Here is a 25,294-nt window from a genome sequence, read left to right as displayed (position 1 = left end):
CACAGAAAAACAACAGTGACTGACATTAACTCAACCGCAGCCTTCGTATATCTCGATAACCCTTGCCATTTTATAATATTTTCAGGAATAGTTCTCTCACATATAAACAAGATGTCATATTTTTCCACCTGAATATCATTATGACTTTTTTTTCCCAGTAGAAATCTAAAGGAAATATTTAGCAGAATGTCCGAGTGTTGTTATTGTAAATTAAAACTAATATGCTTTAATAAGCTATAATACAATTTAATTAAAAACAAACTAAATGGCAAATAAATTAAATAACATACATTGAACTGCTAAATTAACAAACAATTAAAACATAAAAAAAAACTGAAATAAAGCTGAAATAAAATATATTTAATTACATAAAAATTTGATGAAAAATGTAAACGAAAATTTGAATTGTTGCCTTGGCAGCTAAATTAAATTAAATGAGTTTAAGTACTAAAAAATAACATAACAAATGACAACGCTGACATGAAACATATAAAATATATATAAGAGCTAAGAGAAATATAAGACCCCCCCCAAAAAAACAAACAAACTAAAACTAATAAAAAACTTTAGAAGAAAATAACTTTAGAAGATAGAAAAATATTAGAAGAAATGATATATGATATTTAATATATATAAAAGAAGAATAAAAAGAAGACGCTGACAAAGGAGAAAAAAAATTGATGTCATTATTGTTATTATATATGATTATATATATATATATATATATATATATTATATATGGTTTTATATATATATAAAATCATATAATAATAAAATAAAATATATTTTATATTTGGATTATTTTGCCATCATATGGTCCTTTACAGACTAACACACACCAAGCATTTTGAACGATTTGACAGAACCATCAGGGCTAAATTATTACGCAAGAATCACACTCACACCTGTGACTATCTGCAGATTCATCAAGTGATTGCACTATGAATTTCCAATTTCCTGTCCTGCTGCCAATATGCATATACAATACCCTGCTGCATTAGCTTTAGATGACTGCAGGATCCAGCCATGGCAGATGTGCTTCTGAACAGCACGTCACTACAGATCATCGCTCTGGCTTCACATCGGCACTCACTCCAATGGAGATTACAAGCCTGTTTCTTCATGTGGCTTTGTCTGAAGGTGAGAAGTGATCTGGTTGTCCATTCCATAAGGTTACTTCTGATCCTGTTTCTTCCTGTTTTGGGGTTATACTGCATATACAGCATGAATATTCAAACCACACCTAACAGGAGAACAAAGCCTCGGCTCATCCCGAGAGGCAGACAGACACATGCGTCACCGCACAGCCTTCGTTTCATTCGTGTGGTGAGATTCGCACACAAGAGATGTGGTGAGAGACAGTACACGAACATTACATAAAGGAAGTCCAATTAATTATTGTGATATTCAGAAGCAACAGATGTTTGGAAGCCACAAAACATCAGAGGATAAATGCAGAGACTAGGGATGTTTCTGGCATGTTCTATCAAGCAGTGCTGGTGAACTAAAAGGCGGCCGCTTTCCCAGCTAACAGGGAACGTTCTCTGAACTTTAGTTAACATGCTGGCAAGGTTTTCTCAAAGCCATGGCCTAAAATGAACACTAAATCGCCATTGGCAATCCCCCCCCCCCCCCCCCCTAATGTTAATCAAACAACAAAGGCCAAAAAAAAAATAATAATAATAAAAAAAAAACACTGCTCTTGAACTTTAAATAAGGATATGAAGACTATGCAGTGTTATTTATTTAATTAGCCTATACTTTATTAAATTTAAATTTTTCCTGCCAGAAGAGTTTATTTCATCTTTGTTGTATTGTTTGTGCTATTGCTTGTAGTTTGATAGTTTGTTCTTATTTTAATACGGACTGTACATTTTAACTTGTGTGTATATATATATATATATATATATATATATATATATATATATATATATATATATATATATATATATATATATATATATATACACACATTATATAAAATGTACACTCTAAACAAAAATGGTGCTAAATAGCCCTTAAAGTTGTTCATTGGCTTGTAATCATGATAACTACTTTTAGTGCTATATAGCACCTATCTTTAAAGGTGCTATACAACACTTTTGTCAAATGGTGCTGAACGACCCCTTTTTAGATCTGTTACTCCACTCTCATATGTTTGCTTTAAATGTGAACTTACTACAATGACAAAAGCTGTTTTGAATCATTTTTATGCTTTTGGTCAAAAAGCCTCAAGTGGGGCCCCTGCAATATTTCCTTATAGGGGGGGGGGGGCCTTTGGGGCAAAATGCTGATACACAATATCTTCAGGAAATACACTGTATTTTAATGTTATAGCGACTGGACCGATTGAACACACACACTTTACAATTTAATCTCCTTAAGGACCCAGGCAGGCTACTTGATGTCTAGTTGCCCCACTGTGAATTAGAAACAGACAGACAACCCCCTATAGAAATTGAATTCTATCCACTAATTAATTGACAATCTTAATGAATGAACATGCATTTATTTTCCCAGTTTATTTTGTGTATCATTACTGTTTGTGTATTGTCTTTTTATATTGTATAGTGTTATGCATGCTTGATGACATTAGCCCATCTAGCTGGCGTGTCCAATATAATATTCCCCATTTAACGACTCACAATTTGATGGACATTACTTTCTTATAGAATGTGGTGTTTGTTATATTTATCAGAATATAAATGAACACAAACATTTTCAACTCAACCCAATAAGTTAACCTTTTTTAAACAAAGGAACTCTCCCGCTGAGAAGTGCACCTTCCTCTTTGGTCAAGCCCAAACTCGTGCCTTCCAGTCATAGACAGTCATTCCATTCTACCCATGTGTGTGTGCTCGTGTGTATGTTTGTGTAGATTAGTTATGTGTTTGTGTTTTAGTTAAATAACCTTTGTGAATATTTGTACAAGTTAATTCTGGTCTGCTTATAAATAAATTGTCACTTTAACAAACCAATCATGGCTACGAGATAAAATAAATAAATATATATTTTAAAAGCGAACACAGAAAAATATCCTTTCTGTAGAGTTAACAGACAGTCAGTATACTGAATGTTGTCTTGACAAACAGATTATTTGGTTGTAATATTAATTCAGTTACATTAAGTTCATTCGGTTAACTGATCCAAATATGAATAATTATTATAACAAGTTATGATTAATTATTAATATTTCCCCTTTGAGCTAATTTGTTACAATGTTGTATTTTTGCTTATCCTTTCCCCAACGAAACTAAGATATTAAGAGAGAGTATCTGTAAAAAAATTATTGGCTCAAAGCTGCGCTTAAAAGTTAGTTATCAAGCCTCTCAATCACACTTTAATTAAGTAAAGTCTATGACTAAATCTTAAGTGTCAGTCTTTACAACACTTTGCTGTGCCACAAACAGGATTTTGGATGATGTCATAGGCATGAACCAATCACTGAATAGATGTCCTTATTTAAGAATATCCTCAGATAAATTCACATTAAATGATGAAGTTCCTAAGAGTAGCTTACATCCAACACACATTTGACAATAAAGAGTTTTCAAGAGAATACATTATAATATACACATTTGAAATGAGAGATAAACATGTTTTCATCCATGTCTTAATTACAATTTTTAAACTGGTGTGCTGTTAACTGACCTGCCTATATATAGCCTTGATTTTTAAAAATATAATCAGCCACCATGGATTCCAAAAGAAAACCGAACTGGCAGGAGGAAGAAGCGATCGCTACCGCTTGCTGAATTCATCGAACAGAGTTTATTTATTTATTTATTATTAAACCCAACATTAACCAGCGCCGAAAAAGAGGATGTCTGCTCTGTCCAAACGATACCGTTTGGCTAACTGCTTGTCGTCAAACATTTCGAACACATTCTCCCTCTCTTGAAAGATTCACACACGTCTCTTTCTCCTCAGTGCCATCTCAAGCCCATACTGGCAACTCCTAACCACTTGAGAGACCTCTCGAGCGGGCTTAAATAACTGGGAGAGTAAGAGTGATTCTTAGCTTTAAGACATTTGATAACTTGCTTTTATACTTAAGTTTGAAAGTAAAGGAGTAAATTTCATGAATTCTCAGCACTTAAGACTAAAATAGCACTTTGAGAAGCTTGATAAATACGGGCCCTGGTCTCTAATAACGTTCTTAAAACATTAGAATAAATACGATATTTATATACGTTTTGGTTGGACATTCATCAAACATTTGTTTTAATGTATACAGTAGTAAAGTACTTACACATTTTAAGTTTATAGTTAATTCATAGTCAAAATATTGTACTCTCTATCGTGTTTATATATTAATAGGCTACATACAAATAGTGAGTTCTTCATTTAATTGTCCCTGTAATTATAATGCTTGGAAAAGCCAGGACATTCTTTTTAATAAATCGATTGCATTCGTCTAAAAGAAGAATGTCATATACACCTAGAAAGACAGGAGGGTGAGTAAATCATTTTTGGGTGAACTGTCTCTTTAATGATTTGTAAGCATTTTATTACTCTATACTTATGAAGTATTACCAAAACATTTTATTTGAATATTAAAAAACAAAAAAAACCTGGATGTTACTTAATGGGAAAGTTAGAACATGTTATGTTAGAACTTATTTTGTTAGCTGGGTTGTTCGAGAAGTGAACTGCTTTCTTGTGCATGAGAAATTAATTGAGTGTTAACATTGTCCGGAGAGGCTGAGATATTCAATTAGAGGCATGAGCCGGCCAGACGGAAGTGCTTCCTCTCGACTCCACAGCACACGCGCAAATGGATATTGACGGATTAGATTTTCCCCCCAAAAGGGCTGATAAAGCTGAACTTTAACCAGAGACGGGCCACAAAGGAGACAGACCCGTGGAGCTTTTCTGGAGCCACCTGCTATAAATAGTGGCCAGCTAAGGACGAGAAAGAGCTGCCTTTGCACTTGGCCAGTGGATCAGCAGGAAGACCATAAACATCAGATCTCAGCCTGTCTGGTTGAAATGCTGTGCTAATCAGTATTCTCCTCACCTCTGCTGAGGGAGATACTGCTCTGTCATCTGATAGCCGTCCTCCTCTCCCCTCCGAGTCCGCTTCAGTCTGTGCTAGTTCCTGTCTGGTTAAAGTTCCTTTACATCTTTCTATAAATCCGTCAATATGAAATGGCATTCACAGCCCATTTTACCTCCGTAATGTGATGTATTTTGAGAAAATGACGTTCGGATGACAAACTGAATTTGGTGAGGACAGAATACTGTAATAAAATACTCTAACTATTCTACTCTAACTAAAATACTTTACTCACCCTTATGTCATTCCAAACCTGTTTGTCCTTTATTTCTTCAGTTGAACATAAACACACTTCAAGCACATAACAAAGTAGGCATATGTCTTCGAACCATAAGAGTAATTTGTTTGACTTGATTGTAATCTGATTAGCACAGTATATTTATACTTTATTTTACAGTAACACTTTACCTTGATGGTCCCTTTCAGACATTCTGTAACATTGCACCTACATGTCAACTACCTCTTATTAGAGTATTAGTAGAGTTTAGATTGTCTGCTTAATATCTGCTAACACTTTATTTTGAAGGTAAAAAAAAGGCATATGACTATAAGTAACTTTGCAAGTACTGTATGTCAACTTATCCTACGAATCCTAACTCTGTCTACTAATACTCAACTAATACCAATGAGAGTTATTTGACATGGTACTTATAGTCCCCATTAGACAACAGAATGTCTAATGGGGACCAACAAAATAAGTATAACTGTATTTATGCAAGACCTTAGACAGCCTATAAAAAATGTAGGAAGATGGGGGAAAAAGCCATTAACAGGCCTGCAACCCATAGTGCTGCAGACTGGTGTCATTTTTCACTATCCGCGCCATAATGTGAAAGCATTTATGTATGTTGAAAAAGAATGAAAAAAAAAAAGTCAGGGGTGAAATAAGTCGTTCAGGTCTTCGGCACCATCTGCTGCTGTACTGTCACATATAATTGACTGTACCTTTTTACCAAGCAACCGCACACACACAATTTGTTGCACCACAAATGCATTCCTCTCCTGAAATAACATTTAGATACCATTAATGGTATCTTCCATAATTCATCCATAATCATCCTTTCTGCTGTCCTTGTGATGCCTGGACCTTTACTGAAGCAGATGCCAGGGTCAAAGTCTTGAAAAGTAAACTGCATCTAACTGAGAATGACACAGTAATACCATTGTAGAAAACTTCTGTATATGAAGAGTTTACATATGTACAATGTACCACACCAACACATGCTTGTTGCATAATGTATTGGATATGTTAAGCCCATGAGCAATGAATGTTTGACCTTTTTAGAGACCTCTGATAGGATGACAGTGGGATGAAACAGATCAGTGGTTCTCAACTGGTGGGTCATAACCCAAAAGTGGGCCGCAGTGCTTCTGATTGGGTTAAGAACTGGAGAAAAAAAGAAAGAAAGCTAAATACATAATGAAATATACAAAAAATAGACATATTCACTTTTAAATGCAATGAGAAATATCTTTGTTCACTGCCAACATTCTAGTTTAGACAAGAGATGTCCATCCAATCAAATTCTACAATATTTTGTATGTATACAGATCGTCTCTAACTCTTTCCCCGCCAGCGTTTTAAAGGGGTGGTAAAACACGATTTCACTTTTCTAACTTTAGCTAGTGTGTAGTGTGTAATGTTGCTGTTTGAGCGTAAACAACATCTGCAAAGTGACAACGCTCAAAGTTTAAGGGAGTTGTACAATGCAGACGAGACGCTGTTATTTTCATCTGGATTGCTGGTCCACTTTGTTCAGCCTTTCTAGTGATGGGGGAGTTAGGGATCATTGCTTAAAATAAATGTTTAACTCAGTCCCTCATAATTATTACCCAAAATCTCGCTCTATGTGCTCATTTTTACGGAAGAAAGCTCACAATCGTCGCAAGTTCAATGCAGGATTCGCACAACAGCTTGTCCTAAAAAATAGAGCAGTTCCAACTTTAAAAACAGAAGCTGTTTACGGGCCACAACCTGTAAGTATGATTTATTTTTCATCTATGTGTTTTCCTGTAATGTTAATATTTGGTAAAATGCTGCTGAGTGAGTGAGAGACGAACTGAGCTCAGTGTCTTTTAATGTTTATTTTAGGTTTCATACACTCAAATTACATTACACAATCAGAAAAATGTGACGTCATTCAGGAGAAGTGAATGATCTTAGGTTGTAAATCCAGCAGGCCCCATCCCCGTCAGTGTTTAAACATATACCGGCGGCCGGACACCCACAGCCCATGATAACTTTACCGATCAACTAACACAATAATTTTCTACCCTGTTCCCTCACGTACTGTCACATTACATATATCCGGTGAAGTGGATGATCTTGTGTTGTAAATCCAGCAGTCTCCGACTCCCTGTCAGTGTTGAAAACATGTAATGGCGGCACCCCGTCCACAGCCTGTGATAACTGGCCGATCATCAAACACGTGCACTAGGCGGTTAGCGGATCAGAACACACTGGGTCAGCTAACCAATCTGAGCCCATTGTGCATTTTTGAGGGACTGCTTCATAGAACTCGGAAACCATCAGACCGTTTTTACAAGGAGATACAGAGCAGTGTAGAATAAAGGTAAAAAGAAAATAATGTTTAAAAAAAACAAAAACACAAAGCATAACCACACGTTACAGTGCACCCCACAAACACAATCAAGCCTTCGAAAGAATGTGTTTTACCACCACTTTAAAAAAAAAGTTGCCAGCCACTGCCAAGGTTTTTGACCATTTTCACAAAAATGTAATATCCCATAGAATATTTTGTTTTATGAATATTTGAGCATGCAATATTTAAAAAAAAGAGCTGACCCTCTTCCTTTAAACAACAACAACAACAAAGTATTATTCTAGCTTCATGCGTTTCTTTTTTATCAACACTTGATTATAGGTAAGTTTCATTAAAAAAGCAACACTTTGAACAAAAAGCTGAGAAAATCACATTTTTGTGAAAGACTGTATCCAGATCAGATTCAGAGCGATGATCAAACACAGATGGAGGAGATCGAGTCAATCAACACCCCTAATGCTTACACAGGCCTTTTGATTTATATGATGTTTAATGTTGATGATCACGTTATAAGATTAGGCTATATATAAATAATCATATAATAACAATAATAATAATGACATTAATTGTAATGAATATATATATATATATATATATATATCATATCCTCACGGAAATCAAAGAAATATATTACTGAGGCAATAATGCTTGTTGTTTTATGACCCTTTAATTTCAAACATTAAACCATAGAGCTTATTTGGGGGTTTGTAAAACCGCATACAGATCTCAAAGCTTCTCTTTTGTTGATAAAAGATTGATATATGATTCTAATTTCAAATTTGGAAAGATGATTGGCAAGTGCTGTATTTTCAAATGCACAGTATAATCATTTGCAACCAGAACACCAGTTGAGAACAGCCAATGGAAATGATATGCCAATTTAGTTTTTTGGTTTATTTCCAAGACAAAAAAATAGCACACCACAGAGCAGCCGAATATTATAGGACCAAATCTAATCAATCAAGCTATGATTGAACATTGGTCCAAATACTTTATGAGAACAACATGACACAAGTTCATTTCGGTGTGTGTTGTAATTGATGAACATGCGGATCAAAGAAAGCAGGGGGATTCATTCAGTGTCTTTTCTTAATAAATAAGACATTTTTCAGATGGAGAAAAAAATGCTTGTTTGAAGTGGAGCTCATCGCTATATAAACTAATTTGGGTCTCACTGTTTGTTTGTTTCTTTTTTTTCATTAAATATCATTTAAAAGTTTGTCGGCTAGCTCGTCTCTCCCTCTGTTGCTGTTTTGTTCTCGCTGATTTATTCTCCAAATTTAATTTCCTCGTCCTCCAAGCCTCTTTTAAGCCTCTGGGATACAATTATAGAGCTGCTGTGTAGAGAATGGCTGTCAATACGCAGCTTTCCGTGTATTGTTTGGCTGTGCTATTAGTGCTTAATTACTGGTGCAATCCACGGCGCGCTTTATAATTCGGAAAACTTACTGCTGGGGGTTGATCCATTAGAGACCTGGCATCAAATTTCAATAAAGGAGTGAATTATTTGTCAACAGTACGTACAAGGATTAATTTCACCTTACAACATCTATCAATAAAATCTTTGGGTAGGTATTCCAGAAGAGTTTTCCCAAGATAATCAAGTACATCATTAATGTCCAAGGAATTTTGTGGAAACGTCCAACATTCAGGTCCCATTAGAGATGGAAGACACTTTCAACCCTAATTATCTTATTCTTCACACACAAATATTTTCCAAACAGATTTTGCTCCGCATCACCTAAAATTGTGCATTGGTAAGCAGATACATTAGAGATCATTAGAGCTTTGACCAGTGATATAAAGTTATATTTACCTCAGCTTTAATCTTGTTGTCTCCAAAGCACAGGTGTTGCAAATATGCCGCTGCATTGGACTGAACGGAGGGAAACTGGTGCTGCAACATCTGAATGACTTCAGGTAACTCGGGATCTCGCCAACCGAACTCCCTACGGAAAAAGAGAGAGAGAGTAGGAAAGTGAGTTTCACACTTTTGTTGTACAGTAGGAGGTGAAATAGGACTTATACGTCGTGGGCTGCCAGACCTGCACCATTACCGTGAACATCTCTTACACACTGAGGTTAAAGTGAAACAAATGTCTTTCCAGAAACTGTTACAGGGAAAATGTTTTCCATTATTGTGTTATTGCTCTGAAACAGTGGGCGCAGAGAGGCAGTAGGAGTTTACAATTGTGAATGCCTGTGTGTTTCTCTGGCTGAAAACTAGCAGATTTGATCCTTTCCACTGATGTTGAGGAAGTTTGACGGAAAGATTGATTGTACTCTGAGATTTTTTTTTTCATGATCTATAAAACCATGCAGCAGTAGTTCTTCTCTTACATCATAGCAGCCAATCTCATAAAGCATTTTTAAATCTTTGTTGAAGCTAAGAAAAAAAATAGACTCAATGTTAATGGTTAAAAATGTCTCACAGTTTAATGTGAGACCAAAATATTCACTACATGGTTCAAATCTGGACTCTGACCAGGCCAAAACATGATCCTGATTGACTTGTTCTCAAGCCACTTCTTGGTTGTCTTTGCAATTTGGGCAGGATCATTGTCTGAATCATTATATGTGAATAAAAGCCTAAATTACATCTGTTCATCATAAAAAGCGATTGTATCCCTTTCAGAAAATTTGGACGAAACCACTCGATTCATGATGTTTCTTAAAAAACTAAGTTCGGGAGAAGCACGTTCAAATGATCTACCTAATCATGATGTCATTCCAACCAGCTGTCAACAATCAGTAATCAACATGTCTACCAATCAGCTCAAGTGGAGGATCACATAAATACCCAGTCAACTCACCAATGTTCCTTGACAAAGTTTGCAGCATCCCTCCACCACCCCTTCTACCTCACACACACCTGGTTACTTTCCTAACCAGAAATACGGGGGAGTACTCTGGGTTCGGGCCAAATACCGAGCTCGGAGCCCTCTCCTCGGACAGCACGCCAAATACGCATACCATTTATTCTATCTGAATTATTTGTAAGTGTGAACTCGTGAAATATGGATTGGTGTTACGATCTCTATGAATTTTTCGAAATGTCAAAGTGGTAGTTGCGTAGCTGTCAATGGAAGAACAGAAAGCTCTCAGATTTTATCAAAAAGATCTTAATTTGTGTTCTGAAGATGAATGAAAGTCTTACGGGATTTTTCAGTGAAGTAGCGCACCAATACCAGCAGCTAAAAAGTCTCCCAAAATACACTGCTCTGGAGAATCACCATGCAACTCATTGTGATTCATCAATCCACACACAACTTCCCATAATCTGCCAAAAGCCTCATTCTGTCTTTGATGTTTTTCTAAAGCAGCAATGGCTTTTTAAGTAGTGCATTTGCTTAAATTGAGCTAATTTGACTAAAAACGCGTGACAATTAAAATCTTAGTGTTTAGCCATTTTTGGCTGGGCCCAAGGAGTGTACAACCAAAATATACATATAAGCACAATATAAAAAAATATCTGACCTATGATATAAAAAAGACATCACATGGTTTGACAAATTAGCAACCACCAGATACGCTAGCAACCATAAAGCAATGGCCTGTAAACCACATACAAGACCCTAGAATCGTGGGGTTATGTTTTACACAGCCAAGAAGTACTAGCATTTTCCTCAAAGGGAGTAAAAGTCTAGTAGTTAACACAAACAAATGCACACCTGTCATAGCCATTTCTTTGTTTTTGTGAAGAATAACAGCTAAATATTTTCCATTTCAGTCCATCACAGAGCGTGTCAGCCTTTGATAAATAAAGGCCCTAAACAAATGCCTTTTATCTGAGTGAGATTGCATTTGATGGAGATAAGAAGAGCCGCAGGAGGGTTTCGGAGGGTTGCTGGTGTCTGAAGCCCTTAACCTGAGGGCCAGCAATGCTAGAAGGCAGATGTTCTCTCCTGTCTCTGCAAACAGAGCGATAAGCATCGGCCTGCCAGCAGATAGGGGCCCGTTACCCCTGAGGATCAGTCTTCCCGCTCGCCAGCCCGTAATCAAAATGAAAACGATCAGCTGATAAGATAAGCATTGTGCTTTTTGATTAATTAAAACTTAGCAGGGACTCCCAGTTCAAATGAAACGCCAGTCATGTGCGTATAAAGTGGGGAGGCTTCATAGGCGCTGTGCTAAGCGCTGTAAAATGGGGCCAGTTGACACCATCAGAACGGTTTCTTTTTCTTTTCCCCTATCAGTGTGCAGCAACTTCACAGGCAGCGTGACAGAACTGGGGCAGAAGAAACAATTTTTATATGCGTGTATGTGCATTTCAGTGCGTTTAACAGAGAGGAAAGATCAGAAGCAGCGCAACGCAATCCAATGCATGATCATAGAGGCATGATTGTGTGCAGATACACATACACACACAGTCGCATGTTCCAGATCTTCACATTCGTCATAAGTCACTTTACATCACAATCATACATACAGATGGAGCATTTACATGCATAACAAAAGACTGCGAAATTATGTTATAATTTATTAAACAAACTGACACGATTTTCACATAAAGCAAAACCAAGGCAAAAGTAACCATCTATAACCTTTCACTACAGCTGCAAGTTCCAAATTCCAAAAAAATTGATTCTACAATTTAGAGATGTCAAAATTCAAGAATCAGTTTCCACTCAAAGGAAAGGGACATTAAAGGTGCACTATGTAGTATTTTTGTAGTAAAATATCCAAAAACCACTAGGCCAGTGTTATATATTTTGTTCAGTTAAGTTCTTACAATAGCCCAAATGTTTCCAACTATTTGCAAATTGTGAGAAAATTACTATTTTAACCAAGGAACTGGGACGTCTGAGGGAGTCGTCTGTCAATTGCTTCATATCTGCGTTACGCTCGGTTTCCGGTTTTATTTGGCAGAAACGCTTTACTCTTAGCAGTATGAACAAGTGTCACAGCAGCCCCTGAGTGAACGCAAAGAGCAACGTCATAACATCATTTTAAACACACTTAAATGTATCTAATATGAGAAACAGAGCTGCGTTACCTCACACTCATGACCGGAAAAGCGAAAATTGCACACGCAACTTCCCGCCCCGTCAATAAAAGTCTGTTACAATTGCTCCAGCGGTCTTACTCGGCTCCTCAACATTCGGTCCTGCTCTGCTTCATTCTACAGTAACGTTAATAACTGCATCCATCAACATTTTTCTGCCCGAAAACATTTTTCGATTTCTGCCCGAGTCTATCCCAATTCTTTCCCATTGGCTGTGAGGTGAAGACCACATGTCCAAAGATTCTAAGCTCAAACTTGTCGTCATCAAACTATGACTTTGTTTTGAATAGGCACCCTCTAGTGGATGTAAAACAATTACATAGTGCAGTTTTAAGGGTCCAATTTTATCAAACTGAGCGAATGGTCTAAAGCGCACTGCGGAGGTGCCCTTTTGCTAGTTTAACGAAGGAAAAAACAGTCGGTGCACCAGGTGCATTGTCCACAAGGGTTGTACCTAGTCTCTTAATGAATAATGAATGTGTTTTGGGCATAATGTGCAACAAACCAGTTACGATTCCCTTTAAAAGCCAGTCGCGCTTGCACCATAGTGGATTCGCTATTTACATTATGGAATTTGCAAGCGGAAAGACTGAATGCTTCTTCAGATAGGAATCCTTTTATTTTTAATATAGACTCGTGTATGCGTGTTTTGCACCGGCCTATAGGCACATATTACTAACGCGCCGTTTATATAACACAACATATACTGCTCTATTGACTTTAGAACAGGTTTTGTTGGTCAATGGCACAGTCATTTCAGTTGCCTCAAAATAGCAACGCGCCTGAACGAAAAGATGGGCGTGAGTGCATTTGCTATTTAAACAACATGGCCCTTGACATGAAAATGATAACTGCGTTAGGCTGAAACTCGCAAAAAACACTTGCATTGAGTCGGGTGTATGATATACATTTTTTCGGGCAGCGTTCCTATCGAAACTATACATCCCAAAGAAGCCTTACCAGGAATGATTCATATTTAGTGCTGCTCAAACTGGTTATATTTTTCCTTGTTGCTGGGAGTTGACAGCAGTGAGTGAGCTGAGTGTATTTCTTTTTTTTTTGGAACCGATTAATATTTAATGTTTAAGTTGTTGTTTATATATAAGTTTTACGCTCCTTCTTTCACAAAAGCTGATTATTATTTAAAGGAGTAGTTGACCCTCAATTTGTTCCAAACCTGTACAGTTGGATGCCATTGACTTCCATAGTAGGGAAAATAAATAGGCTACTATGGAAGCCAATGGGGGCCGTTAACTGTCTGGTAACAAACATTCTTTAAAATATCTTCTTTGGTGTTCTACAGAAGAAAGAAACTTTATTTTTGGGTGAACTATCCCTTTATATCCCCTATTTACTTTAAAATAAATGTGCCTGATTGATGTGCCTCATTATACTTTTTCAAACTTTTTGTCCTGCAACACATATTTGTACTAATATCCATCAAAAATCGCATACTCCCGCTTAGAATAAAACCAACAAAAATGTAAATCTCTTAAAAGAAACATACAGAGCAATATTTAAATCTCTTATTTGCCTTGGAGCGCTCAGAAGTGTTTCAGATTTACTGTGGCACTGATACAATATGTGAAGGACAACACTATAAAAATCGAGTTCGCTCGTTGTTCATATCATCGTTATTATCATACATTGCTCTATGCACAGACACGATGAACTAACATGATGAATTTCTGTAAAGCTGCTTTGAAACAATGTGTAATGTGCTATTCATATAACAATACTTTTGACTTAATTACTCCAGGGTTATTACTGTTAACTGAAACCATAAAAAACTTGAAGCTGAATAAAGGTAAACAAATAAAATAAATAAACATATTTTGTTTCAGCTAGTTACCAAAGTACTAAAATAACTAACTAAAAACTAAAACTCAAACTAATAAATATTAATAAATAAAAACATTTTTGAAGGAAAAAAACAAAGAAAAAAACCAACACATACGATCAAAATAAAATCATACGATCAAGCCATAAAATCTCGCTGGTACAAAATCATGATCCTCTATAATGTATTAAAGGGGTGGTTGCATGCAAATTCACTTTTTTAACTTTAGTTAGTGTGTAATGTTGCTCCTCGAGCATGAACAGTATCTGCAAAGTTACAGCGCTGAAAGTTCAATGCAAACGGAGATATCTTTTAAAGTTATGGCAGTTTTTTTGGCTACAAAATCACCAGTTTGGACTACAACGAGATTCTTCCCGGGTTGGTGACATCATAAACCCTTACTAGTCACCGCAGATGTGACTTCTGCCCGTAATGGTAAGGAGCGTGGCGTTTCCAGACAACCTGTGCTTGGCACTTCAGCCAATAAAAATACAGGAAACTACATTTGACCATCTAACCTAAGAGCATTGCGTTTTTCGGAGGGATGGACTTTATAGAAGCAGGAAGCAAACGAGCCGTTCAAAGGACAGTGGAGACAGCGGTGTGGAATAAAGGTAAAATATAAGAAAAATACAGCGTTTTTTTGAAAAAGTATTAAAAGGTTAGTTCACCCAAACATGAAAATTATTTAATTAATTACTCACCCTCATGTCGTTGAACACCTGTAAGACCTTCGTTCATCTTCAAAACACAAATGAAGAGATTTTTGTTGAAAGCTGATGGCTGAGAAAGGCTTCAAAAAGGCCTCAATTGGGATTCAGTACATTCCCACTGACCCACTCACAAGACCCATAAAGGCACTAAAGACTTCGTTACAAAGTCCATCTCACTACAGTGGCTGTACAATAATTGTACCAAGCGGCGAGAACAGTTTTTGTGCGCAAACAAAATAAAAAAATAAAAATAATGACTTTATCCGCCAAGTTATTGTCTTCCGTGTAGGTCTCTGACGTGAACTCACGCGATAGCGGCGCTCCTCCTCTTCCGGGTCATGCATTTGCTATGATTCGAACAGCGGAGCTGCGTCATATTCTCGCACATCCGGCGGGTTCACGTCAATAATTTGGTGGATTATATCGTTATTTTGATTTTTGTGTGCACAAAAACTATTTTCGTCGCATTGTACAGCCGCTGTAGTGAGATGGACTTTGTAACGAAGTCTTTAGTGCCTTTATGGGTCTTGTGAGTATCTTCATTTTATATCTTCATTTGTGTTCTGAAGATGAACAAAGGTCTTATGGGTGTCCAACGACATGAGGGTGAGTAATTAATGAAATAATTTTAATTTTTGGGTGAACTAACCCTTTAAGACATGTTATACTGCGTCCCATTAACACAACCAAGCCATGGAACCACCCCTTTAAGACACAATTAATATACATTAATTAGTTATATAATGTATTAGTTTAAAATCAGGAGAAGTTTAGTGTATAACAGTTATCTGTATGTTAACATTCTAAATACCAGTATATTAGTTAATATGAACTAACATTCAACAATACTTCTAAAGCATTTATTAATATTATTCAATTGTAATTTCAAAATTTTTCTGATGCATTATTAAAATCGAAAGTTGTATTTTTTGTAACAGTTGTTAATGTACTGTGAACAAACAGTTCCATTTTTATAAACTAGCATTATATATAACAAATAAATGCTTTGAAAATTCATTGCTCATTGTTAGTTTATGTAAGCTTTTAAATAATTTTAACAAAACAGTACCTTTTCCCTGGGGTGCAGTTATGTGTATCATTTGTATGCTTTGTTTATAACAATAAAAATGAAATACACATAACACATATACAAATAATAATTAATAATAATAATTCATTATATTTATATAGCGCTTTTCTAGGCACTCAAAGCGTCAAGAGCGAGAGACAACGCGAGAAGCCTGCAAAGCACAGCTGTGTAAACATCTATCTTTTTGTGTTCAAACAATCTGTATCGCCACTACACAGTTCCAGGTAACAGCTGCTGGACTTTAGGATTGCACAATGCCTCCTCCTCGCAGCAAATCTGAGAAATGATGGGTCCACCCAAGACGACTGCTGGCAAGGCAATAGGCAGTGGCTAATACGAACGGACAGGTGTTGTCATGGCCTCCGTCCAGCAGCCTGCAGCCTTCCCTGGCCAGAGGATTATTTTTAGCAGATGTTAATAATGGAGTCTCAGACATAATCATCGTGGCCATGTAAGCGAGAGGTGCTGTAAAGTGAAACTGTCCCTGTGATTCCTTTAATGGCCATTAAGTAAAATAACAGGCACCCGGCAACATCATCATGCATTTAAAGCCATTAATACAAGTGCTTAAAGCTGCCATAGTGAATAAAGCTGATTTAATCTCACGCCAGTTTGCGGTCGGACTTCATTGACAAAGCTGATTTATCCCACTTCAATCAATACCTCCGACTGATTGTCTTAGAACTACAGCCCCACAAGTCAAAGGAGCAGTAAATAACTGGCACAGAGACATTCAATGAAACGTAATGAAGTCTGCTGTGAGAATCAAAGCAAAGGGTTTCATTGGCCATACAGACAAATTTAAAGGAAGAAGTACACCGTACACACACATACTGTCAAAACAGGACTCTATAGTTCAGGGTAGTGAGGCGATTTCCACCTACACTACACGTCATGCACTGCTCTACTCTAATTTCACCCTCGCAGCCCATGACATTCACAACTTCACTTTTCTAATCCACTGTATTCCACAGGTTTATATGAATCTCTACAATAGATTTGTCTGTGCAAATTAATGTCTGAGTACTGTATATACTTCTGGCTGGGTTTCCATCCATATAATTTTAGGCAAATTTTGAGATAAAAATGCTGGATGGAAACCCCAAGATGTGAATACAAATTCTAAAATGTGCATTAAATAATGCTCACTTGAGGTGGGTAGACTGTTTATTCTGTAACAATTTATGCGCATAAATGATGGGAACATTTACAGAATAGCATTTTAGATACACTACTGTTAAAATGTTTTTGAAAGAAGACTTATGTTTGCCAAGGCTACATTCATTTTCATCAATAATACAGTAAAATTATTACAGATAAAATACGTGTTTTCTATTTGAATCTGTTTAAATGTAATTGTTTAGCCAGTGTGTCAGATCTAGATATGATGAAGACCATCATTGACCATCAATTCATCTCAACTCAATACAGAAGTTAATTTAAGTTTTGAGCATGCAAACAATTTAAATTACAATACAGAAGTGAATTAGCTAGAGCGGATGAGTTGTAAGGCGGCAGAACACCATACTAAATAATCAGGCATCATTACTGAAATATACTCAAGTTCTCTTCAATGAGTTTTTAATAAGGTAAGAGTCCAGCTATATTCCACAGAAGGCCTGATTTATTGATAAGCCTGAGGAATCCAAAGAAACGAAATAGTGATCCATTGATGCCCTCTGAATTAGGAAAAAAATCTCCTGGGTAATGGTCGAATTTATGCTCAAGAGCGAGGGGTGGAATTTGATTTTAAATGAGGCAATTAACAGGGTAGAGTTCCTTAGAGAGCCACTAGACTCCATCACAGTGGCGCCACAGAAAGGACAGTACAGGAACAAGAGAGCTGATTAATGGAGCTCTAAAACAAGGTTGCTGCCATCCTTCCTATGTACAATACATGGATGTGACATATTTGCATCTCTCAGTGAAAGACAGTAGGCTGTATATAAAAGCTATTATATGAAATTAAATTTCAGCTATCGAAAATATTACGGAGAAAGCTATTTTCTAGCCTAGAAATCTAGACGCACCCTAGCAGCAGCAAATCTAATCTGCCGCGAGTGTCTTCTCGCAACTCTCAATACACGTCTGAGCTGTAAAAACCAAACTCTGGTCGGGCCAATCACATCGTGTATAGAGTCAGTGGTTGGGGCTTAACAATGACGGCAGAGTTGCGTTTGTGTGCTTCTAGTAAACACAGAAACTGGCGAACGGCGGCGGTCTTTCGAATCAGCTTTGACCGCGACTCTGGAAGACTTGGAGTTGAGCTTTTCTCTGAGAAAAGAACAAAGAACGGCACTGAAGTCATTCTTAAAAAGGGAAGATGTGTTCAGAGTTTTGCCGACCGGATACGCGGAAAGTTTAATCTGTCAACGAGCTCCGCTTCACCTTTGTTGCTCTGGTTGGTTGTAGCGCTATCCAATCGCGTGCAGAGGGAGTTTGAAAGACAACCGTTCGTATCCCGCCCTTCAGATTGAGCCCTGTCAATGGTGAATTTCCAGACCAAACATCTTGATGTGGGTCTGGCATGTCAGGCTAGATATTTTCAGTTTCAGGCCAAAATCAGTGACCGAACTAATATGATTAAAGCGTCTCTGATGTCACATTTTGACTTTGTTCAGTGTCTGTTTTGTGGACAGAACGTGGATAAGCTACATCAAGTAAATGTCCGCTGTGTGGACACTGGTTCTGGATTTAAAATATTAATTTCTTGATTAAAAAAAAAGTGCCATGACACCTTGTTTTAGTCTGGTTGTTCACACCTCAAGAGATGAAAAAGTCACAACAAATGGGCATGGAAAACTGTGGAAAAGTGAGTGTGTAGAAGGTGTCACTGTAAATCTTAAGTAAGTAACCTGGTTGCCTTAAAATTTAGAGTTTATTGAAATATAAAGTTTGAGTTGATACAATGAAGGAAATTGGTTGAATAAATAGAAACTCAAAATATTTTTGTATCTGAAAATCGTTGAATGTTTAAGTGCAGTAAGCAGCTAAAAAGAACTCAAATTCGCACTAAGAGATGGCTTTATGTGTGCTCACTTCAGATGTAACCACAAAATCTGTGGGAAAGAGTAAAATTATGCACAATATGTACAATCCAGATATAGCTTTGGATAGGAAAAAGAAAAAAAATATTTGTGTGCAAATGATTTGTTAAAAAGCAGAGAACAGCAGATTGCAGATTCCATTCAACAGAAACAACCAGAGAGAGAGAGAGAGAGAGAGAGAGAGAGAGAGAGAGAGAGAGAGAGAGAGAGAGAGAGAGAGAGAGAGAGAGAGAGAGAGAGAGAGAGAGAGAGAGAGAGAGAGAGAGAGAGAGAGAGAGAGAGAGAGAGAGAGAGAGAGAGAGAGAGAGAGAGGTGTGTGTGAGAGACAGTGTATGCCCATGCTGTATGATTACAGCCACTTATAGCATAATAATACTCATAGATGTGGCATGGTTGTGTATGATTTAACAATATAGAACTGTTGAAAATAGTGCAGACTCCCCAAACTTTTTTCAAAATGAATCGGGAGGTCGTGAGGTGCTCGTAACGTGCTCGGCTCATCTCGTAATTCCTCTCACATGCTGCGAGCCGCGGCCATACGAGCATCAACTCCGACTCATCAACTGAAGAATCGTCTGCGAGCTCGTACAACATAAAAAAACAATCACATCGTGTACGCCCAGCTTAACACCAGGGTGTTAATATCAAGGCCTGATTACGCGTAAAAGGTTACTTTGTATCAGGTAGCTCAAGCTTTGTATCAGTAGAAACCCGGTAGTATATTCGTATGATTGATTCAGTCAGATTCCTGCTGCTGGTCTGTGCGGTGACTCTTGTTCGGCTCATGCTGTATTAAGCAGACACTTTGTGTCTACTTCAAAATAACGGTGGGGTGATGCCAGGATGGGCAAGTGATGTAACTGATTGGGAGTAGCCTCGTTGGGCAGTGAAGCAAGTGCATTCTGGGAGTTGTTTCTTTCATCCATATGAGCCAAAAAAAAAAAAAAAACTTTTCTGGCTTTTCTCAGTCCAGAAGGCACCGACTTTTTAAAAAATGTCACATTTCTACTACATAAATGACCCAATTTAAATACACATTCATCTTCCCAGCGGTGGAGTTACTCCTTTAATCAGTATTTCAACCGGAGAAAGACGTCAATAAAACAGCTTGTAGGCTGTACAATGTCGCTTAAAGCTATATTCACCTCAAGAAAGCTAATCAATGTGGATAATATGTTCATATTATTCAGAATAATCACCAGCTTAATTACTCAATAATTTACTCGACTATAATAATTACACTGACCTCACCAGCTACTTCAAAATTAATAAACAACCCTTAAAAAAATATCCCCTCCCCATTCATCAGCATTCCTGCCTCTTGGTGGCAAAACTGTGTCAAGTTCATTATGCTATGATCTTGAATTAACCTAGAAGCCCCCAACAATCTTCCTATTCTAATCAGGAAGATAGTGACACAATTAAAGAGTCAAACTTCTTGTCAGTAATTTAATTAAGCCGGGTGCTATGCCACGTTGCATACTAAGCGCTGTTACCCAGGTGATATGACTTTAATAAATCCCTGCCTGGATGACTGCTGATGAAAGCTGAAGTTGTAGTCTCTGAAGACCTGTGTGTCTTTGCTCGCTCAACCGTATCCGGTAACAAATACGTTGACAGAAGAGGTCCAAACTCCACTTCACATCATCAAACCTGAAATAATTAGGCTGCGCAAAGGCGAGCGGAACGAAGGCCCGTCAAGAAATTGTTATCCTTTGTCACACAATTATTACTAATGTGACATCACATCAAAAGGAGATGACATGCCGCACAACGAGTCCTTGGTTTGCTTTAAAAGGAAAGATGGCTGAAGTGAAGGTGTGAGGCATTTCTGAACTGCCGATGCTCATTACTAGGCCAAGAATTCCAGCAGGAAATGCAACAGATGTCTACAGAATCCCAATGCCTATGATTCACAAACATCAAATCAACCTTCCTTGCATGTTTACTCAATAAATATTCAGGGGTATTTTATCATTTTTCTACTTAATTTCATCCAAAGTATTATTTGACATTTATTTGGTCAAAAATACAGTAAAACAGTCAATTTAAACAACTTTTGTATTTTAATATATTTTAAATTATACTTTATTCCTGTGATGGAAAAGCTGAAATTTCAGCATTATTCCTCTTAAATTTCTTGTCTTCTGTCTCACGATCATTCATAAATTATTCTAATATAATTATTCGGTGACCAAGATTTTGAAGACCAAAATTTCTCATTATTATTATGTTGAACGTTGAAAACAGTAATATTTTTGCACTGCAAAAAATACTTTTCTTACTTAGTATTTTTGTCTTGTTTCTGGTCCGAACATCTAAAAATTCTTAAAACAAGAAGTATTTACTACACAAGCAAAAGTAATTGTATTGTTTTGGGGAAAAGAATAACTGAAATTTAAGAGAGCAAAATAATAAGCAAAATAATCTGCCAGTGGGGTAAGCAAAATAATCGTAAAACAAGATTATTTTTCTTACCCCACTGGCAGATTATTTTGCTTATTTTAAGCACAAACTCTTATAATCAAGTTATTTCCCCCCAAAACACGACAATCATTTTTACTTGTCTAGTAAAGGGGGGGGGGGGGGGGGGGGGATGGGGGGGGGGGGTTCAGTCGATCTCATGTCAATCTTGAGTACCTATAGAGTAGTATTGCATCCTTCATATCTCCGAAAAGTCTTTAGTTTTATTATATTTATAAAAGAAATATAGGCTGCACCGAGTCTTTCCGGAAAAAACCGAGCGCCTGGAGGCGTATCGTGTGGGCGGAGCTAAAGAATGACGAGTGCGCACAAACCCAAGTATGCTATCGACCCATGTATGCTATCGATCGGATTCAGCTAATACGTGATCCAGAATCAGGCCGAAATAAATTGAACAGGAGAAACAGCAACAGCAGGACGTCCGTCTCTGTGGTATGTACTGTATTTAGTGGCCTGTCAACATTTGTGTGTGTTTACTTGCAGTTTATGAGGACATGATTCGGTTTATGGACTATTGTATGCGACTAAACCTTAGCAGTAGCAAGCAAAACGGTTTTCCACGTCAGACTAGTGTAACGTTAACGTTATATAGAACAACAATGGAGTAACCGTTAGCGCATTTGAATGACGAAGCACGCGATCGTGTTGTTTACTGATGTTTACTCACGCGACGAGCCAACAGCACAGACATTTGAAGCAGTTTTACTCACCGGCTGCTTCCAAAGCAGGACCGAACCTTTATCGCTGGGACCGCTCCGTCAAAAACACACTTCTTTAGTATGATCTGGTGAAGTCCTGTGACAGCATTGACCGTGGAAATCCGCGATGTTGTGAAGCTTCCTGTCATTTCTGCGTTCAAATCGGTTCAAATGCAGCGCTGCCTTCCCGGATTGCTTTGCTGAAGCGCGTCATAAGTGTTCACGGACGAGTGGATCTGCATCTGAGCAAGTGTTTATGGGCGTGCATTTCCTCTCTCGCTCTAGTCACGTGCACGCACCCTACCAGGAGAAGAGCCCGCACGGCCCATACAAGGACCTTCCATTCTATTAATGTCAAACCGAGCCATACTCGAAAAAAACTCTCCGAAACTTGTGAGAAACCGGAAGGAGTATTTTTAACACAGAAATACTCCATCAAACGTCTAACATTAGTTTTTGAAACTTTGTCTATGTTTAGGATGGGAATTCAAGTCTTTAACAGTGTAAAAAGCTCAGTATGCATGAAACAGCATTTCACCTCCCCTTTAATGTAAGAATTTTTAGAAATTTTGCCTAGAAAAAAAGACAAAAATACTAAATAAAAAAAGCATTTTTTGCAGTGTGCCAACTGTTACACATTTATTTCAGAATTCACTGATAGATCAAAAGAAAAGCCTTAATTTGAAAAAGAATAATTTGTATCATTATAAACTTCTAATACATCTTTGCTAAATAATTTCTTGAAAACATTGTATATAATAAAGTTATGTTTATGCTACATTTTAGAATATAAGAAACATATAATCAAGTGTCCACATTTTTGCCTGATACTGAGTGCCTATTTCATATTCAAATAAACTTTTCTCTTTAGTACTGCTGAAAATGTAAAAAGTGTGTCCCTTGATGAACTAAATGCAGATTATGTTGAGATACTGACAGAGCAATGGATACATATATACCTCTCTCGCCTCAACGGCACAACTTTAAAGAGAGGTACATCAGAGGATACACATCTAGAGGTCAGGTTGCATCTGGCATGAAACATTAAATGAATGTTTCTGAAAGCGTGGGATGGACGATCTCTGGGGTCTCTGAAGCGTCAGATCTACTCCATCAGGCGGAGCTCCGCAATACTGATGAAAATGATCATATCAGAGAGTAAGTGACAGAGGAACGCCATATCCTGAATCTCTGAAGATTGCCTCCATGGTGAATGGGTTTGTTAGGATGATCTTTAACGCTCAAAGTTGCGTCCGGGTATGATTCTCTCTGACTCATGTGATGAAAGATGACAGTTGTCCTTGGTACTCTTCCCTCAGAGGCTCTAAGGTCAGGCTACATCCAAGGACATACATGTCAATTAAAGAGGAATGAGAGGGGGATAGGAATGTGTGCACCAGGAGACATGGCGTGGGCGGTCAGTGGATATGAAGCAAAGCCTATTTATACAGGGAAAACATCAAGTGACAACGTGAAAACCCATACAGAGGTGATGAGTGGACACCCTTAGCCCAGTGACATAGTGCTCATTACAGAGAGTATCCAATGAGTATCCAATTAAAAATAGATTTACACTGATGAGCGTGGAAGTTGATATCTGAATAGGTGCTACAGGGCAGGTTCAACTAATTATTGTAACATATACACAGACACATTCAAAAAATTAAGATGGCATATGCATCTACACTGCAAAAAATGCTCTTCTTATTTAGTCTAAATATCTAAAACATCTTAAATGAAGATTCATTTACTAGATAAGTAAAATGACATAAAATATTTTTCCTTGTTTTCTGGGGAAAAAAATCTAAATGAAGTGAGTTTTTTCTTAAAACATGCAATATTATCTGGCAATGGGGTGAGAAAAATTATCTTATTTCTGTTTGGGACAGAAACAAGATTTTATTTCTCACCCCATTGGCAGATAATTTTGCCTGTTTCAAAGGGTTAATTCACCCAAAAATGAAAATTATTTCATTAATTACTCACCCTCATGTCGTTGGACACCCGTAAGACCTTCGTTCATCTTTGGAACACTGATGGTTAAGAAAGGCTTCAGAAAGGCCTCCATTGGCATTCAGTATATTTCCACTCACAAGACCGATAAAGGCACTAAACACATCGATACAAAGTCCATCTCACTTTAGTGGCTGTAAAATAATTTGTTGAAGCGACGAGAATAGCTTTTGTGCGCAAAAAAAAAAATGTAAATGATGACTTTATCCGCCAAGTTATTGTCTTCCGTGTAGGTCTCGGAAGTGAACTCACGCGATAGCGGCGCTCCTCCTCTTCCGGGTCATGTATCTGAACGGCGGATCTGCATCATATTATCGCGCATGTGACGAGTTAACGTCAATAACTTGGTGGATAAAGTCGTTATTTTGATTGTTGTAAGCACAATAGCTATTTTCGTCGCATTGTAAAATGATTGTACAGCCGCTGTAGTGAGATGGACGTTGTATCGATGTTTTTAGTGCCTTTATGGGTCTTGTGAGTAGGAATGTACTGAATGCCAATGGAGGCCTTTCTGAAGCCTTTCTCAGCCATCAGCTTTCAACAAAAATTTCTTCATTTGTGTTCTGAAGATGTACGAAGGTGTTACGGGTGTCCAATGACATGAGGGTGAGTAATTAATGAAATAATTTTCATTTTTGGGTGAACTAACCCTTTAAGCAAAAACTCACTTCATTTTGATTAGTTTCCCCAGAAACGAGAAAAAAAATATCCTGTCATTTTACTTATCTAGTAAATGCATCTTGATTTAAGATTTTTTTTATATTTGGCCTGGAAACAAGAA

The 25,294-nt window shown here is 37.3% G+C and overlaps 1 protein-coding gene across 1 annotated transcript in view; it reads right to left on the bottom strand.

Moving 5' to 3' along the window:
• ctnnd2a (catenin (cadherin-associated protein), delta 2a) overlaps positions 1-25,294 on the bottom strand; it is a 396,135-nt gene that overhangs the window by 114,266 nt on the left and 256,575 nt on the right. The window contains exon 14 of the mRNA XM_067434320.1: positions 9,440-9,572. Coding sequence (XP_067290421.1) covers positions 9,440-9,572 — 133 coding nt within the window. The remainder of the gene's footprint in view (positions 1-9,439; positions 9,573-25,294) is intronic.

Source organism: Pseudorasbora parva, chromosome 24 (genome assembly GCF_024679245.1).
Source record: "Pseudorasbora parva isolate DD20220531a chromosome 24, ASM2467924v1, whole genome shotgun sequence".
Classification (NCBI taxonomy): Eukaryota; Metazoa; Chordata; class Actinopteri; order Cypriniformes; family Gobionidae; genus Pseudorasbora; species Pseudorasbora parva.
Note: the sequence above shows the minus strand (reverse complement) of the source record. Positions and strands in the feature narration are given on the sequence as shown.